Source organism: Enhydra lutris, unplaced genomic scaffold, assembly GCF_002288905.1.
Source record: "Enhydra lutris kenyoni isolate GAN:26980312 unplaced genomic scaffold, ASM228890v2 scaffoldscaffold5, whole genome shotgun sequence".
In the NCBI taxonomy this organism is placed as follows: Eukaryota; Metazoa; Chordata; class Mammalia; order Carnivora; family Mustelidae; genus Enhydra; species Enhydra lutris.
In genome coordinates, this window is record NW_019154089.1 from 20,863,150 (window position 1) to 20,881,948 (window position 18,799).

General features: G+C 44.2%; 1 protein-coding gene across 2 annotated transcripts in view; it reads right to left on the minus strand.

The window, feature by feature from the left end:
- LOC111140927 (teneurin transmembrane protein 2) overlaps positions 1–18,799 on the minus strand; it is a 934,316-nt gene that overhangs the window by 138,752 nt on the left and 776,765 nt on the right. The window contains exons 12-14 of one of the 2 annotated variants that reach the window (XM_022493193.1): positions 10,602–10,796; positions 4,690–4,890; positions 2,780–2,965 (exon numbers count right to left, since the gene is read on the minus strand). In XM_022493193.1, the coding sequence (XP_022348901.1) occupies positions 2,780–2,965; positions 4,690–4,890; positions 10,602–10,796 (582 nt within the window). Of the gene's footprint in view, positions 1–2,752; positions 2,966–4,689; positions 4,891–10,601; positions 10,797–18,799 lie in introns of both variants that reach the window. The other variant, XM_022493194.1, reaches the window with a different exon arrangement.

The following is an 18,799-nucleotide window of genomic DNA, read 5'->3' on the forward strand; positions in this document are numbered from 1 at the left end:
CGTCCAAACATCTCGAGATTCTGAATAGCAAATCTCACCAGCCAAGGTATTGTTTGGTTTTTTGAGAGTGAGTCACAGGGAACGTAACTATGAGGATAGAGCACCTATCCTACAAATGAAACCAGGGAGCCTCAATTTCTCAAAAGAAAAGACTTTGGTGATAAATATCTTTTTAACTTACATAGTGTGAACTCATACGGTCGCGAGAGATTATAGTTCTGAACAAGAGACTTTCCTGGACCTGAAACTCCCTTCATGTTGGTAGCTTCACCTGATTCGTGAATTTGCACACTCTCTCTGTCTCCCGAGAGCTCATGCGTGTTAGCGCATGCACGTGTGAAACTCAAACCAGGCACTTCAAGTAGCAGAAACACCTTCCCCCAGTTCATCTCACCCACAGGGCTGCTAGAAGGAAGCATCTCCTAAGTTCTCGTGCTGACCATATCCTCACCATCTCCTACCCAGACTAGAGGGGCCATCATCCCATTTCATCTTCAAAGGCTCCAGAGACAGGAGCACTCCATTATTATTTTCTCCTCACTCCTCCACTGGACCTTGTTGTTTCCTCTGACAACCTTCAAACCACAGCTGGGGCAGGGTGGGGGTGCTGTTCCTGAAGTGAGTGTGGACCAGCTGCCTTCTTCTCTTCTTTTTCCATCAAGATCTGCGCAACTCTCTAAATCAGGGGAGGGCTGATGGCTCCCATAAAGGGCCGGGTAACCCAGGGCTCTGAGGACCATACAGTCTCTGTGGCAGGGACTTAGCACTACGATGGAGCGTGCAGGCTGACAACATATCAGTGAATGGGAGGGGCTGTCCTCAAAAAACACTTTATCTAATGGACACTGAAATTTGAAATCAAATGTCATGTGTCGGAAAACACCTCTTACAACTTTTTTCAACACTTGGTTAGTGTAAAGACAATCCTTAGCTTGTCAGCCATAGAAAAATAGTCAGCAGATCAGCTCTGTCTGGCCCCCTCCCCTATGGTTTTCCAAACTGTCCCAGTCTGTCTGGGCTGTGCTCTTGTGAGCTATTGCCAGACTGAGGATGAGTTGTAAGTGGGGGAGGGCCAGTGGGCTTGACTGTGGGGGCAGCAAAACTTCGATGAGTGGGGGAAGGGAGCGCAGAGGGGAGAGGCTGGATGGTGTGAAGAAAGTAGGATTTTCTACCTAAAGGTTATTGGTTGGCAAGAGCTCTTATTTGAGGGCGGTGTGAGGACTGGAGCCATGGAGGTATGGGGTGGGGGCAAAGTCTTTAAATCACACCGGGCATGCAAAAAGGCCCATCAACAGGAACGCTCCTGAAGAGTGGGAGCTGCTGGTACGAACTGTGAACTGGCTCGGTAGGGGGCCGTGCGCACCCTCCCTTGAGAGTTTTCTGAATTATCCCCCAGACTCTGCAGGGAACAGAAGATGAAAGCAGCCACAGGGGAGCGGGATCTGGAGCATCATTGAGAGATTGCAAAAACAATTCACTGCCAACAGACTGTCCCGCCAGGGTCCCAGTGCTATGGTCGTGGCCTAGATCGGCATGCTGCCCCTCGGATGCCCAATTAGATGGAACCAGGGTAAATCTAATGCAGAGTACGCTTGGTCTCTGCTTCACCACTCAAATGAACAGCATGGGAAATTGAGTCTGACCTCGTGAGTCAGCCCTGGACAAGCTCCTAACTCCGCCTCTCCCTCTGGGTAGCCAATCTGTCGACTGGGGCGTTAGGGCTAGGACAGAGGGGAGGGATGCAAACGTGATGGCTAGCTTCAAAGGTAACTGTAATGGGACAAGTCAGTAGTTTGCTTGGAAACGTCTTTGAGGATTTCCTTGCAAGTGAGTGGATTAGCCAGCTCCACAATGAACTCAAACCAGCATAAGCAAAAATCACAGGTAGGAAAATAATACTCAAGTGGACAACTTTGTCACTCTGTCTGAGGGATGTGGAAAACCAAAGAGCTGTTGGCTCCGATCCTCAAAGGGATAACTGGATACATTCAATCCAGTTTCATCCTACCCTGAACCACAATATTGACCAAGAGCAATCAAAACCAAAACTGAAGACACCTGGAAACGATTACTCCTCAAGAGATAAAACAACCTTAAAAAAACAAACAACAAAACAATACAAAAGAAACCTCTCAGTTGAGGAACTTATGTAGAAAGGTGACTGAGTGAGAATGACATGGGACCGGGGAGACATTGAATGATGGTAGTGGTGATGGGGAGGATCAGGGCCCAAGCATGATGCCTTGTCTTGGGACAGCAAGATGGTGCATAAACCTCTTCCAGGGGTCCCTGGCTACCCTGGAAACTTGGGAGTCCTGCCTTACAAGTAACTTGGTCTAAAACAAGTGAGTTCAATTGTTGCCAGCAAGCAGGGATCCAGTGATCCAGCTGGCGGGGAGAGTATTCAAAAAGTGGAGACTTGCAGACTACCATCATGGCTGGTGGGGGTGGGGGGTTTGCTTGAAACCTCCAGGTCCTGACAATTTCCCATGCATGTGCATTTTTCCCTCCCCAAATCAGTCATTTGAATGGATTTTATCTGGTTTTGTTCCTTGCCTCCCAATCTAGAATTCTGGAAAGAAGGGAAAGCATTTTCTAGTTGGAGACCTTGCTTTTCCCTTCCCTAGCCCCCTGAAGATTTGGAGGGGCAGCAGGAATGTTGTAGAGCACTCGTGTCCCTGAAGGAACAGCCAGTTGCAATGCACGACCATCACTATAGATCTACGATTTATGAAAATAAAGCAATATGTGCCTGTTTCGGTGCCTGCCGTTTGCCTACCAATGGTGCAGTGTTCACCATTCCAGCCCTCTCGGCATTCACATTTGCCATCTTTACAGGTCCCGTGCTCAATGCAGCGGGGGTGGCACACGCGCTGGTCACAAGCTGCGCCTGTCCAGCCCTCTTCACAGCGGCAGACTCCCCCGATGCAGACGCCGTGAGTGCCACAGTCTACTGAGCACACTTCTGGAAGAAAAACAATGATTACAGCTCAACACGACAGCTGGCAAACCCTCCACTGGAGGCCAGACCACACACATGGCCTGGGTCCCTGGAGCAGGCCCCAAGGCCCAGCAGGTGTGTCTCCTGGGGAGGCCTGTCCCTCCACCGGGCTGGGTACGAACCGTTATGTAGTTTCTAGAGCAGCGGTTCTCACAGTGGGGTCCCTCGACCAGCAGCATCGCTGTCACCTGGGGACTTGGTAGTCAATGCCAATTCTTGTGCCTTGCTTGGATCTCCTGAATAAGACGCTGTGGGAGTGGGGCTCAGAAATTGGTTTTCTCAAGTCCTCCAGGTGGTTTTGATGTGCACTCGAGGGTAAGAACCACTGTGCTAGAGCTCGAGGTCACCGCAGGTGGAGGTCAGACCCCTGCCATCCAGTTTGGCAAAGCTATGTGGGAGGTGCCAACTGAGAACATGTATGTGCATCCTGACTCCCTGGCCAACTATGATTTTTACCCTGTCGAGAGCCTGAACTGAACAAAGACCGCTCGGGAACCCTGCAGCTTCAACCCCACGATGATGGCAAACCCACCCGTCAGCCCCATCGGCACCTTGTGGCAATAATGTCCGCTCGGATTGTGCTGCATTTACACAGCCTCTTTCTCAAAGGAGCTCAAAGTCTTTTGTGCTTGCGGAGAAGACAGACAGACAGATATACACTCTCTGGCGTTCCAGACCTCTCACTCGAGGACAAGCACGTGCCAGACATTCATCCTTACGACAGACTGCTGAGGGAGGCATGGCTCATCGTGCCAGGGGAAGGAAAACTCAATCAGGAGGGGCAGTGACTCACTCCAAGTCACACAGCGTATCGGCAGCACAGTTGGGCCTTGGATCTCGGGGTCCTCCTCCCCCATCCTCTGCAGAGCTTGGCCTGGACCACCGGCATCAGCGCTGAAGCCAGAGGCAAGTGGGCTGAGAAGCCGTCTCAAAATAGCCCATTTTAACTGACTCTTTTTTTTCCTTTTGGAATGAAATATTCATTTCTTTCCCATTGTAGGCAAAGCCTCACATATATTCCCTTCCTGATTGCCATGGCAATCTGACAGCTGTCTCACTACCCAGAGGAAGGGGGCGGAATGATGATCGCTTGCTTGGATAGGCACTTGTCACTGTGAACAGAACCATTCTCGGGTAGGTTGGGACTGGCTTGAACTGTTGAACCGTTCCATTGTAGGGTCATTCGGGAGGTAAGACGCATACTCTTAATTTTAGGAAAATAAAGTGTACAGCGCAACTTCATTATTTTCCTGTCACTGGAGTATTGCAGTGCTCTGTAACATGTTCACACGGCACCCCGAGGGAGCCTCTTTTCTGTTTTATAGGACGTTCCATTCAGTTTGTCTGGGACTGAAGTGTTCTGTTTTGTTTTCTGGTACCTTGAGGGAGTGTCATAAGAAAACCTATAATGCAAATGGAAGCATCCCTCCCGGGCCCCTCATCCATTTGTAGTGATGGAACAAACAAGGCACGAGGACCTGTGGTGTTTTTGTTTGTTTGTTTGTTTGTTTTCCAGGATCACAGATTCAATGACTGAGGAAGAGAGAGTAAGAAAGGCACTATGCAATTACCCTACATTCCTTCATCCCAAGCTAAGTGTGAAGAGTAGATTCCCATCCATTTGGGCTCACGGAAGGAGCACAGGGCATGAGTGTTGGGAAAAGTAAGGAGGAAACCTCTTGGCTTACCCACAGAGCAGTCGGGACCCATCCAGTTGGGATCACAGCTGCAGAGGCCTGTGTCGGGGACGTAAGTGCCGTGCCCACTGCACTGGTCTGGGCATTGGACCCTTGCCAGCTCACAGTTTAGACCTCCCCAGCCAGGGCTGCAGAGGCATTCTCCATTTATACAGACCCCATGGCTGGAGCAGGTGGGATCCAAGCAATCAACTGAAAAAAAGAACCAAGAACAAAACAAAGAGGAAGAATATTGATCACTCATGGGGAATGGGCCACGAGATGCCAGCTTGCTGCTGAAGAAATGCACAATTCACTAACTCCTGTGCCCTGGCAAGCAACCGGAGCAGCCCAGGTAATACTTACGTGGTCTTTTGAAGAACAACCTATAAAAAATTCAAGACTTTTTTTTAACTTGCTGAAACACCAAATCTCAAACTCGAAGAGAAGGTAAGAGAAAGAGGGGCTTTCTCAAGCAGACTTAGGAGCAATCAGATATAGAGGTGTGCCATTCAAGGCTGAGAACCTTGTACTTACAAAAGTTAGTACCTTCATTAAATCATATCAGAGCTTCTGAGCCTGGGACATGAATACTTGTGATATCTCTACATGTATCCCCAAGCCCAATTATCCCTCACTATCAGAGAGGAAAAGAAGGCTCATTCTAACTCCACTAATGCTTGTCTTCAGAAGGTAACAAAGGATTACAAAGAAAACCAGTGAAACTCATAAATGAGTCACTTTCCTAATTAAATGTCACTTAGGCTAAGTCTAAAATTAGGTTTCATTTTCTGAACACACATCTACTGCAGGCGTTAGCAAAAGAGCAGGATAGAAGAGGTGAAGCTGGGTGTGGAAATGATCCCAAAGAGTTAAGGGTCCCACACAAAATCAGGAGTGGCCTGAATGGGTGAGTCTCTGGCCGTGGTGCTGACACCCTCTCAGACTGTGTCAGTCAGATGAGTTAATTCTGGTCACTGTCATTCTTGGCAATTTCATGCTCAGGTTGTTTGGACATCTTAATACTCAGAGTGGATATGCATCCAGTAGGTAATAGAAAGATTCTCACTGTGGAATCAACTCAGAATAAGGAGAGTTGTGAGTTGCAAAGGTCAATTCTCAAAGACATGACCTTTTGTATGGGAATGTGACCCCAAACTTTGGACATCCATACAGGCTCAGAGATGGGCAAAGAGGGCTTGGTAGAGGAGGACCAACTTCCTCGGGTGTTCCCAGAAAATGATGCAGTGGCGTTTGGAGAAGAAGGCACTGCACACTGTGGGGTCTGAATGACCAATGGTGGTCCTGCAGATGGCTCCGATAGGTCTTGTGTAGCAGAGAAATACGCAGGTCTCACCACCTTATTTAACTAAGACACACATTTTCCTTATTTTAACAGCTTGGAAATCAGGCCTCCTGGCCTAGAGTAAAGCATTTGCTTCTGCCATCATCTGGGGGCACAGCCAGCTTGAGACCACTTTAAATTCCTTTCTTGAGGTTTCTTGGACCACACTGCTGGTGTAATTGAGTCCCTCATATGCATGTGTGCCATCTTGTAGTTCCAATCCTCAGAGATTTAGATTTCTCTCCCTGCCCAATGCCAAGATTGGAACATGCAAGATTTTTGGCGTCTATATAGTTCACCATGACACCGAGATGGCAACCCTTTGGGGTCCCAGCTTTCTGTAGCATAGTCTCAATTTTTTTTTCTTCTTATGGCATACAAAATAATGATAGGTTTTAAAATTGATGATACTTTGGCTCTAAACAGGACATTATTCAGAATTACCCATGCCACAAACTATTTCATTCCAGGGAACATCAAACTCAGGAATTTGGATTTCTTAAAAATCACAGTATTCCATGAAGTTTCCGAAAAGCACTGTGCTCTTGAGGCAACAATAAGAATTTTTAGCGTAAAGAGATGTTTCTGAGCTGATCCATTCGAATCCTCTCAAGAAGATATTATTTATGAAAACCAGCTCAAGACTATTTGAGCCATGGGGAAACAGAAGCTGCCACTGATATAACGGAAATAAAAAAAAAAAAACAAACAAAAACACTCTCAGAAAGGGGAATTTCAGTGATTTATTATTAGTTGGAGATGTTTAGGATGATGCTAGTTGCTCTGGTTGAAATCATTTTAAGGTTGTATTCATTGTCTTGGGGACCATAACTTCTGATGATATGAACCCTTTTTGATACCTTCAGATTTGCTCAGGATGGTGGAGGGCATCTGGAGGTAAATGAATCGAAAGTTTCAGACACATAGAAGACATGTCCAAAGAGGTTGTGCAATGCTTTGGTGTCTTTCTCATGTTCAGCAGGGGTAAAAAATATAGTAGGTGTTCAATACACAGTTGACACAGAAATGAATGGCAGACTTTGCTAGAAGCCTTTGTCATTAGTGAGAGAAACATCCAGGAAGAACTGACAAGAAAGAAATGGTGCTAACAACTTCTTGCTTTGGGGGAGGAATGCTATGTAATTTGGGACCTGCGCAATATGAACTAATTCATTTAGAATGAGTCTTGTCCATATTCTTCTAATAAGAGAAAATCCCAAGGTTGTAGTTTTTTCTCTGTCCCTTTTGCTAATATGGCAAAATCAAAATAGACACAAAGGTATCCCAGGTGCTATGTGTCCCCAAATTTACTCTCCATCATAATTAGCTATTTAAAATGTTTGGTGAGGTACCAACAGTTAGGAGCTTTCAAAAAATACATCATAATCTTTTTCTTAAAAGGATGACATAAAAAGTAATATACCCCACATCCCCCCAAAAAGAAAAAAGAAAATGTCATTTTTCTTCTAGATAAATTAGCTTTCTCTTCTCTATTTTAAATTATAATATGAAGAAAGGAGGAAAACCCACTGGGATTTATTAGCCCAGGAGTGGAATGTCATCCAAAGAATCATTTATTGTATCTAGAAATATGAGCTAACCCTTTCAGTCATACCAGTAAATATGTTACAGCAGCTGATGGAATAACTAAATCCAGACTTTAAGAAGAGCAGTTTCACGATGAATTTTAAATTTGCTTCCAATTTCATAAGATGGTCTTGTGGCCACGTCCTTAGAGTTTTTAGCAGGCAGGAGGGACTATGGCATTTTACGAAGCTTTATAAATAGAAACAGTGTTATACTTAAAAGGGGGACAGTGGCCTTTACCAGCTAAGTACCGTGCGCCTTACAACACCAGCCCCCTGGCAGCTGAAATCATTAGAACTCATTTAGTCTTGGGCCCTCTGTAGGTTTGACAAAAAAGGGTTGTGAATGCAATTTCTATCCCTAAGGATAAAAAAAGAGGTCAAGGAGTTTTACAAACAATATGTACTATAAACCCCCGAAGAACCATGAATTACATTTATGAAGTTAAATGTCATTGAAAAATGACTCAACCATGAAACTGACATGAAAACATGGCTGACTTAAACTAATATGTCAATTCCTTGCTCATCACCTTCCCACTCCCCCAGACATCATTGAATGAAACCTCAGGAAACCGTCCTTTTATTTTCTTGTGCAAATTTGTTAATAGTACAACGTTTATGCAGCAAAAATGGAGGATGGCAACTATTGATTTCGTTGCCGTGGCCATTGCAGGTAAATTGTTTGAACGTATGACTATGATGAATATCAGAAATAAAAAAGCTAAATGGAAGAAAAAAGTGCTGATCCAGACTTTCTGATTTCATTTCCTATTTTGAAAACAGCATATGAATCACCTCGGTTCATTCTTTTTGGGTAGCAGAAATCAATAGGGGGGATTTCATCCTTTCATAATGGTCCACGTGGCTTCCTTGTGTTGCTGGATGGTTAATTCATTCGGAACATTTAAATACGACAGGTTGGGAGAGTAAGAAAGTTGAGAAGTCACTTGAAATTCTACTCATACAGATATGCGCAATCTTTACTGGAGGGAAAAAATTCTAAGACGGGCAATGTCATTGCTCTATCATTTCCTTCTCGCCAAATGATGTATGCAAAAGGTCGTTTTAACCTTTCTTGTCATATTATTGGCCTCTCCCATGTTTTCAGCAAATGCGGCTTTGCCTTCTGCAATCCATTTATCTTTGAGAACTTCAACCTTTCAAGCAGGGTTATTAAATCAGTCCTTCTTCCATCCAAACTCCCAATTTGGTTTTATGATGCAGATGGAGGGAGGCTACCTTTTATAACAGAGGAAAAAATATATAAAGTGTTGAGCCAGTGAAGATCTGGAGGTCAGACTTCTGGGTCCCATTAAGGGCATTACCACTGATGTATTGGAAAAATCTTAGAAGAATAATGTCATGGAAGCGGACTCTGTTTTAGCCAGAGTTCTATAAACTATGAAATGAGAGATTTCAGAAGGGGAGCTTCAGTATGTTACTAAGGGTGAGTTACGGTCATTACTTTGTGGTAAAGGCAGTAATGATTGGTTAGGTTTTACAGAACACTGGAGATCCATAACTTAATGGGATGGGAGATCAGATCTGCTCACACCTGAGAACCTCAGAGCACCTGAGGTCCCTTCTTATCAGCTTGGCATTGAGAAGCTGAGAGAGAACACGGGATATGGCGCCTAACAGTCTTTTCTTGGGGGGCATCCTGGGTGGTTCTCTCAAGCTGTTTCTCATGGGGTAGGCTGTGGGCTTCGCTTTCTTCCTCAGTTTGTTGGGAGAGTTGACACTTCTTTTTCCACTGGGAGGAAAAAAGGCTGTTTGAGTTGTATGGGGGATGTTTGCCTGGATGACAGACGTAGAGGAAAAGTGGCTCAGCTGATAAACACAACTGAGTCAATTCAAAGGTTGGGGAGTGGATGAGGGATGAACCGCACCTAGGCTCACGCCTTCCTACCAACGCTGCTTGATATTTTATGTAAAGAGAAACAACAGATGGACAGCTAGAGACCATACTCTGGAAGTGCAAATATAGAGGGGGAGGCTGGCAGGCAGTTTGGCGGGGCTCCCTTGCCTTATAGATCCCAACACCTTGGTACCAAATAGCTTTTCTGAAAGCACTAACCAGACTGACTCAGACTCGCAGAAGCTGGCTATGGATCACATCGGGAGAGGAGCTTTCTCTATCTGATCACCAAATCACATCTCTGATCACGTTTTTTCAGACTAGATTCAGCTGACTACACCCCTAACTTTTCCCCATGGGTTTCAGAGGTCACCACAATGCATGCTAAAGTGAGCTCTTGAGAATTCTCCTACTCTCTCACTACTGTGCTACACCCCCACCCTCCTCTAATTCTGTGTGATTTAGGTACCAGGATAATGTGACCTACATCGTGTCTAAATGACATGGGTGCCTATAGCGTCTTTCAAGCCTGACTGTTTTCTATTGATACTAATTTTTGCTAAAATGTACGCAGACATATGTAGATATGTCTAGATTACCAGGGAGAGTTTCAGGGAAAACAACAACAACAACAACAGCAACAAAAACAGCTATAGGGAAGACAGGGAGATTAAGGAGTCTTGGGTGGTTTTTTGTTGTTGCTGTTCTTATTTTCCGGATAGCTTTAGTAATTCCCAAATCAAAGGATTTTAAAGAAAGCAAAGCAAAGAGGAAGGAAGATAAGAGACTGGGGAAGAAAGAAAAAAAGGAAAAGAAGGAGCAGAAGGGAGGAGGAGGAGTTACAAGGAAAGAGCGGAAAGACAAAGGCAGAGAAAGCAGTTTAAAGAAGAAAAGTAGCTAATTAACATAAGGAAGGGTAAAACAAAGCATTCCTTCCAGAACCACTCCGCAGGCTGTGTTTTATTCAACCTTAGAAGTCTGCAAAAGCCTCGGCATTTGAAGTTCTCTGTGCAAAATGTTGAAGTTTTCCTCTGCAAAACGCGGAGCCTTGGACTGGGCTCATTAGCAAAAGTCTGAGTCTGCAGACGCCTCCCTCCTCTGCTGCTGCCCAGGCTGGCCCTGCAGCGCTTACCTTCCTCACAGTGCTCGCCTTTGTATCCAGCGGAGCACACACAGTTCCCATCGATGCAGGAGCCGTGGCCCCCGCAGGAAGGATCGATGCACTGATTCATGGGCACGTCACACTCCGCGCCTTTCCAGCCGCTGTAGCACTGGCACGTCCCTTTAGAATATTGTCCGTTCCCACTGCACAGGACAGGGCAGGCTGCTGCAAAAGCCAGAGACAGAGCACCGGGTCACCGGGGGCAGTGCCTGTAGGGTTCTGTCCGTCTAAGGGGGGTGGAGCCCACCGGGAATTTCAGCTTTGCTTGCAGCGTCCTAGCCTGGGGCCCCTGGTGGTGGAGGTGCAGAGCCGACCTCAGAGAAACAGTAACCATCACAAAGACAACCACGAAAATGCTACTAATCATAGCAGCTACCACCAATGCCATTCTTGTTAATGCGCCAGGCACAGCTTCAAATGTGCAATGTACTTAACCGTCATAAGTATTCGATGATCCTGATGGGATCCTGATACCCATTTTACACACAATGTACAGACCAGTCAGAGTAGGCGGCCAAAGTCACAAAGCTCAGAAGAGGGGGAGCCCCCTTGGAAAGCGGGTTGGCCCAACTCTCAGCTGTGCCCTTGATAAAGCTATGTGGACACAAGTGTTATTTTTAGTGGCGCAGGGGATCAGAACCCATTTTGCTGAGTATTTTACCCTCTGGTTAGTCAGCTCCTATTATTGCCAAGTTGATGTCTGTTAAAAAGGAAGGGGGATGGGCCACGGTTGACATAATTAATCTCTTTATGCCTCAGTTTTCTTACCTAGATCACAAAGGGATGACTCTGCCTACCTCAAAGCACAACATGTGTAATAAAGGATAGGCTACAAGTGCCTGGACTAATAAAAAAGCAAGAAGGGGAGAGCAGGCAGAAGACAGGAAACCTCTAGTAGTTCCTGTCTCAGCTGGGACTCTCCTGCATCCATTGATGGCTGAGAATTGGTGAGGACCATCCAGTATGAAATTGCCAATGGTTCTCATCAGTTTTGCCTCAGTTGTGCCAATTCACCCTTTTCAGAGATCAAGAATGGGATTTTAGTGGTCACCTTCAGGCTTTGGACTTTACGTTTCAGAATCAGTTTGTAAAGAACCTAAATTTCCCACTGGGTCTCTCATTTGCAGCTAAAAGCAGGATGCAACTCCGTGCTATGGCACCGGCCCTCAGGGGCCTTCAGGGATGGCCAACAGGACGTTTCAGTGACTCCTGGTCCTCCCATGATTGGGAATGCACATGTACGTGGGTGCATACAGCCCATGCCATGTCCCGGTGCTGTGAAGCAGTGGTACCTCTAATCAAATCATTCTGTGGTCCGTCGTGCCACCCTGGCTCATCAGTCATCCCCTGTTGTCAGGTTTCTGTCCTGTTTTTATAATAATTGACTTTCCTTCTGTGAGTGTCTAATTTCCCAGAGCTCTAGGAAACTCCTTGAGGACAGGACCATGTTCATCACTGTTGATTTCCTTTCAGCTCGGCATTCATCAATGTTGACATAAGTAAATATTTCTCCCATGTTCCTGATATTTAGAGATCCTCAAACAGGGAGGTTATAGGCAAGCACTAAATGGGCATTTATGGAAGATGTGGGGAAAAAAAAACTCAGCTTCTGGAGGAGACCTCATGTTGCACACACGGTACCTTTTTCTAGAGGAAGTGCATGTTTTAACTTAATTATAAACTGACCTGAAACAAAAACATCTCAACAGCTGACATATGATTGAGAGATATCCTCTCTGAAAACATTTTAGAACACAACAGTTGTGAAAATTATTTAGGGTATAATTCTCAGTAGAATTCTTACCCTTCTTCTACCCTCTATTACCAGAGGACAATAATGAGTTCAAAAGGGAGAACATCAAAGCCACATATTGAATTTTGGCTAGACTGTCCTTGAGAGAGTAGGGAACATGCTTTCTATCCCCAGGATACTTTATCAGAGATCTGGATAGAGTCGTTACCCAGACTGATGATCTAGGAGAGGGTAGAAGAAAACATTGAACCCAGGGTGCCCAAGATTCAGGTTAGGGACTGTGCAAATATGAACAACGAGAAAAATACGGGCTTTTACAAAGTTTTGAGAGGGCTTGAAAGACAAAGCAAATTTTTTCGATGTCAGTTCCTCAGGAAACATGCTAAGCTCTATGCTAGGAATGGCAAATACATGCACACGAACTACTAATCTCCCTTCCTGCACCTCTGCAGACATCGTCGAGTGGTCACGATCATGGCATCTTGTCACCCAGAGCCTAGACAGAGCCTCAAAACCTCAATGACCAAGGCTGAGACCTGCTAGAAGGCAGAGTTGGCATTTGAGAGGAAACCCACTTTCCATTTTTAATTTAGGCAACATTACAGATATTTCTTCTCCTGGGAAGACTAGAGTTGGCATCATTTCTTACCCCACTTCTACTCTTGCCCACTGAAATAGGAAACTAGTGAAGAGGGCCGCCATACATGTAGTGGAGTGAGCTTCCAAGGGCTGTTTCTGGCTTGAGGATTATATTGGACAAGCTGCCATGAACAGCAGAGAAAGTTACATCAAATCACCACCACTGGACTCCCACTGCACCTCCTCTCCTCTCAAAGAGTAGAAGAGGGTAGAAAGTAGGAGCAAATAAGTACTGTCTTTATTAATTGATAAGGTACAGTTATAATATTTTATTTATCCATATTGAAACTGTTTTTCTTCTGCATAAACTCCATGTGATGAAAAAAAAAAAAAAAAAAAAGGACTGTCCGGAAGGTAAGAATGGATTTTATTTAAAACCAGGTGCCTGGGAAATCAAATTTAAAATGTGACCTACTTAAATTACTCAGGGAAAAAATGGAGAATAGTGAGGTCAGAGAATTCTCCACATTCTAAATGCAGCCTTCTTTCAATATGTTTGCTGCATGCTCACCAGGAGTGTAGTAAAAAATGCAAAACTCTGTGCTGTTCTCTGGAAAGCAGGCCACTGGATGGGCTTGGCTGATGTCACATAAAAAAGCAGAAGCAGCTTGAAGAGGAATGAATTTCTCCAGTAATCCATTTGCCACTGGGACTGAGTGCAAAAGCCAGAGGTGAGCCTTCTAGTGGTTGCTGGGCTGACCTGCACGGAGAGCACCATCCTTCAGGAGTAACTGATTTCATTCTCAGACATAACTCAACCCAGAGCCTCACAGTATGCAAGGCTCAGGCTGATCCTCATTTGAGAGGCTGAATGTGAAGTGCAGACCTCTCATATTCATAACTCTTCTTGTATTTTTACTATCACTAAATCTACATGATTTTTTCTGATAGGTTATAGGACAAATAACTCCTGACTCCACACACCTGCCCAAAGGTGATATAGAACAGAATTGGAAAGAGTAAGGATTTTGGTGTCAGAAAGAGCTGGGTTTAAAACCTGACCTGTCACTTACCAGCTCGGGATTTTGGCCAGATTATTGCATTTCTCTGAGACCCAAGTTTACCTTCAAAATACTGTCTTTCAGAGTTGATGGGAGCATTAAGTGCAATTACGTATGCAAGGGCTCAAAGCAGTAGCTGACACACAGTTTATAATGAACAGATGTTCCCTCTGGAAATTCCAAACTAAGTCTCCAAATTGACTGCAAGGGTTAATAAAATTAAAAATGTAGTATGTCTCAGATGGACATATGCATGTTCACACACACATGTGCGTGCTCTCTCTCTCTCTCTCACACACACACACAGAATCACCACCACCACCTCCACCACAAGATTATAAAATAACACTAATGGAAAGAACTCATCTTCTTCTTCCCCCAATTTTCTCTGGTTGTGGGTGGGAGGGGGTTCTGGAATCACATGTAGAGTGTTTTATGTCCTTGCTTCTCTCTCCTCTTCCTAAGGCTTACAGGAGCAGAACACTGTGCATTCATGCTACTATTTAAAATTAATTAAAATGTTTGTACCAAGTGACTATTCTTGTTTTAATAAATCTAGTAGATGGAAACTCTAAGATTCGTGCAGAAGAAAAATAAATTACCACTGCCACTAACGACTGACAAGTTAACAGGCTGATGACAGAGAGAGAGAGAGAGAGAGAGAGAGAGAGAGAGATACAATTTAGATTCACCTAAATGGTGTAAAATTCATTTATGATCAAGCTGGAGCTTTTTTTTTTTTTGCTCCCAAAGTTTTCTGTAAGGGATGAAATGAATGATCAGTGTTACTTACTAAGTGGAAAGTTACAGGACAAGCCACCCATGTCTGCTGTTTTAAGTAAAACAAGTCCCGTCTATTTGGAGTTTGCAGTAGAGGAAATACCTGGAGAAGATGTAGAGATGTTGAAAAGGCTGAATCATAAGGCAAGTGAAAATATCTGCATCTTGCCAAGTCATTTATAGGCTGGGCTAGATGTACAGAGGGAATGTCAAATATTGTGCCTTTTAAAAATTATTTGAAATTTGACTGAAAGCTTCTGTGGAAAAGAGACTTGAGAATACTTGAACCTAGTAATCTGGGTAAATTGTCAAAATCGCACTAACAATTGGTTGCCTTACTTCCCAGTTATTCAATAAATATTTATGAATAACCTAGCATGTGCTAGTAGCTGTGTTAGGTAGTAGGAAAAAAAAAGTGATGTAGAAATAAAAATGCCTTAATTCTCCTGAAGCAATTGAGGAGGTAATATTTGGGTTACAAAGGCAAAGCAAGCAAAGTTCAGTGTCTTTAACAACAGAATTGGTGCCCCGTTGTCTTTCCTGATTGTGGAATTAGCTTGGTTGCCAAGCATAATGTGTTAGGAAAGATAGGTTTCACTTCCTGCTAGGTCTCTGCAAATGGCAATCATTTGGTAGGCAACAAAGCTTAACGTCTACTGAACAGTGTATTCAAAAATAAATTCCAGAGTGATGTCACCACGATGGTGACATCTTGGTGACACTTCCCTGACTTTGTTCTCTTTACAGGAAGAATAACTAACAACTATTCATGAACAAGATACCAGTGAGAGAATCTGAGAACATGGTGGGTAAGGCTGAAGACCCTCCTGCTGCTCAGAGACAGACAACAGTAGAACCTGAAATGAGTGGCTACCTTTGACTGCACTGCCTCCCCCCATGCCGGGGCAGCACCACATGGAGCCTTCAGGGAAAAAAGAACCCTGGAAGTACAACCAGCCCCATCCCCCACCATTGCGAGTGGCTATGCAGGAATCCCCTACTCTGATCTCAAGGGAATCGCAGGGGATTGCAGGGGAATCCAACCACTGGAAATCTGACTGCGAGGGAGAATGGGGAGGGGCTTGCCACAACTAGCGCATGGATCCTGGCAGACCAAGTTCATACCTACACAGCCCAAAGGGTATCCCAACCAGCAGTTTTGCTCATCTGCAGAACAAAGGTGGGGGTGTACTCTGACCACGGGACTTGGTGGGATGCAGACCTGGCTGATATGGATCTTTAAATGAGGATTTTGTGGGCTCTAGAACCTAGTTTGCCCGTATCCAAGCAAGGATCTGAATCACAGCCCTACCCACGGTGGAGAGGGTCTTTCAGCCCCATCTGACCAGAAGGGCTGGTGACAACTCCTGGAAGCAGTGTAGCCCAATGGTGCTTGAGTTAAAAGGCAGAGAGGAAGAGCTGATTGCCCCTGAAGGAAAGCTAGTACCAGGCATGGAGGGTTTCTGTGCTATGCACAGGTAAAGGAATTAATTCACAGTGAAAGCTGAAGGCAGCTCTCAGGCCCTCCCACCTAGAGAGACGGTTTGGAAATCAAGAATAGCCTGGAGCAGTCCTTCCCCCTCCCACCCAGGCAAGGGGGCTGAGAGATAGCCCCACACACTGTGGAGTGTGACCTTTGGCCCTACATATTAGGGCTGTCAAAAAACCATAAAAACTGCTTGGTCCAGTGGTGCTAGAGCTGAGAGTAAGGGCAGGCAGAGCCAACAGTTTGCAGAGCAAAGCCAGTAGACCTGTTTGGCTCTGGAGCTTGGAGTACAAGTCGTTGTGCGTTAAGACAACAAAAGAGTTTTACTGGTTTTAGAGCAGCCTCCCCCACAGTGCCCTGGCAGGGAATCTAATTTGTAGCCCTGCTCATTGCTGAATACAGCCTTCAGCCGGTCTGACCAAGGAACCTAACCAGAGCACATGGGGAAGCTACATAGCCAACTCTACAACCCTACATACAGTGGCATTTAAAGAGAGAGCAGAGCCTGTGGTTTCCTTTGTCTGGAAAGCAAAATGAGTAGCTTCATATGACCAGAGAATTCAGTGAATACCCTGGCCTGATTTGAACTCCCAAACAATGAACTGTACAAACCTTGGGTCTTGGCCTGCTGCCCTGACTAATTCATAGTCCACCTATTACTGACTATAATATCTAGTCCTGACATTTATTAAGCCTGACCAGAGAATCCAGGAAACCATGGAGCCTATCCGATAGCTTCCCCTGGGTAGGGAACCAAGCCAGTAGTCATATTCAACTGTTTTCAGCCTTATCCTTAGGGCTCGAACAGTTGCCTTGCCCCCAAACAGACCATAATAGCAGGCCCCACCTGCCCAAGGACATTACCACTAGACATACCCAGAAAGCCAAAATGAGCTGACTGTGGAGAAGCTGTACTTTCCAAAGAAAATCTGTAAAATCTGGAAGAAGAGTTCCCCCCATTACTCAAATGTGCAGATAACAGCATAAAGAATCAAGAACCACAAAAGAATCAGGTAAGTATGATACTACTGTAGGAAACTCTAAAATTCCAATAACTGACCCTAAAGAAATGGAGATGTATGAACTGTCAGACAATGAATTCAAGATAATTCTCTTAAGGAAGTTCAGTGAACTACAAGAAAATACAACCAAATGAAAGTAGGAAAATGATGCATGAAGAAAATGAGAAGTTTGCAAGGAAATAGAAACCATGAAAAAAATTCCTCAAGTTGAAAAATATACTAACTAAATATACTAGAATTCAGTAGAGAATTTCAAAAGTGGTAGATTCTTTCAAAAGAAAGAATCTGTGAGCTGGAGGATAGAACAATGGAACCACCTAGATGGTGGGGCAAAAAGAAAAGAATGAAAGAGTGAAGAAAGCCTATAGGAATTATAGGACATATGAAAAGAAATAATATTCACATTATGGGAAGTCAAGAAGGTGAGAAAAAGAAGACAAAATATACTTAAAGCAATAATAGCTGAAAACTTCCCAAACCTAGGGAGAGAAATGGACATCCAGATCCACGAGACTGAAAGAACCACAAATAGGCTGAACTCAAAATGGGCTACACTGTGACATATTAATTAAATTGTCAAACATCAAAGACAAAGAAAGAATTTTAAGAGCAGCAAGAGAAAAGATCGAAGTTATATATAAGGGAATACCCATAGAACAATCAACTGATGTTTCAACAGAAAATTTTCAGGCCAGGAGAAAATGGGAGGGCATCTTCCAAACATTGAATACAACTAAATGTCAACCAAGATTTCTATACCTGTTGAAGTTATTCTTCAGAAACACAATGGAGGGATGATGACCTACCCAAATAAACAAAAGCTGAGAGAGTTCATGATCACCAGGCCTTCATTACAAGAAATGCTAAAGGAGTTTTGTGAGTGAAAGTGAAAGAATGCTAATGAACAGCATAAAAACATAAAAAGGTAGTGTAAATCTCACTGGTAATGGTAAATATATAGTTAGATTCTGCAATATGGGAACAGTGGTACACAACTAACTTACAGCACTTCCTCTAGTTCTAAGTAATACAATATTAAAAAAACGCATAAACTCTAATAGCAATAGGGGTGCCTGGGTGGATCAGTGGGTTAAAGCCTCTGCCTTCAGCTCAGGTCATGATCTCAGGGTCCTGGGATTGGGCCCCGCATGGGGCTCTCTGCTCAGTGGGGAGCCTGCTTCCTCCTCTCTCTGCCTACTTGTGATCTCTATCTGTCAAATAAATAAATAAAAATCTTAAAAAAAAAAACTCTAATAGCAATAATCTAAAATGTGAGTGGGGAAAGTGCAAAATATAGGAATTCTACTGAAATTAAGTTGTTATCAGTTTAAAAGACGGTGTCATAAGTTTGAAATATTTTATGTAAATCACACGGTAACCACAAAAGAAAATCCTGTAGTAATTACACAAGAGATACAATAAAGAAATCTGAGTATACTGATGTCAAAAGACAACAGAACACACAAAAGAGACAGCAGGATAAGAAA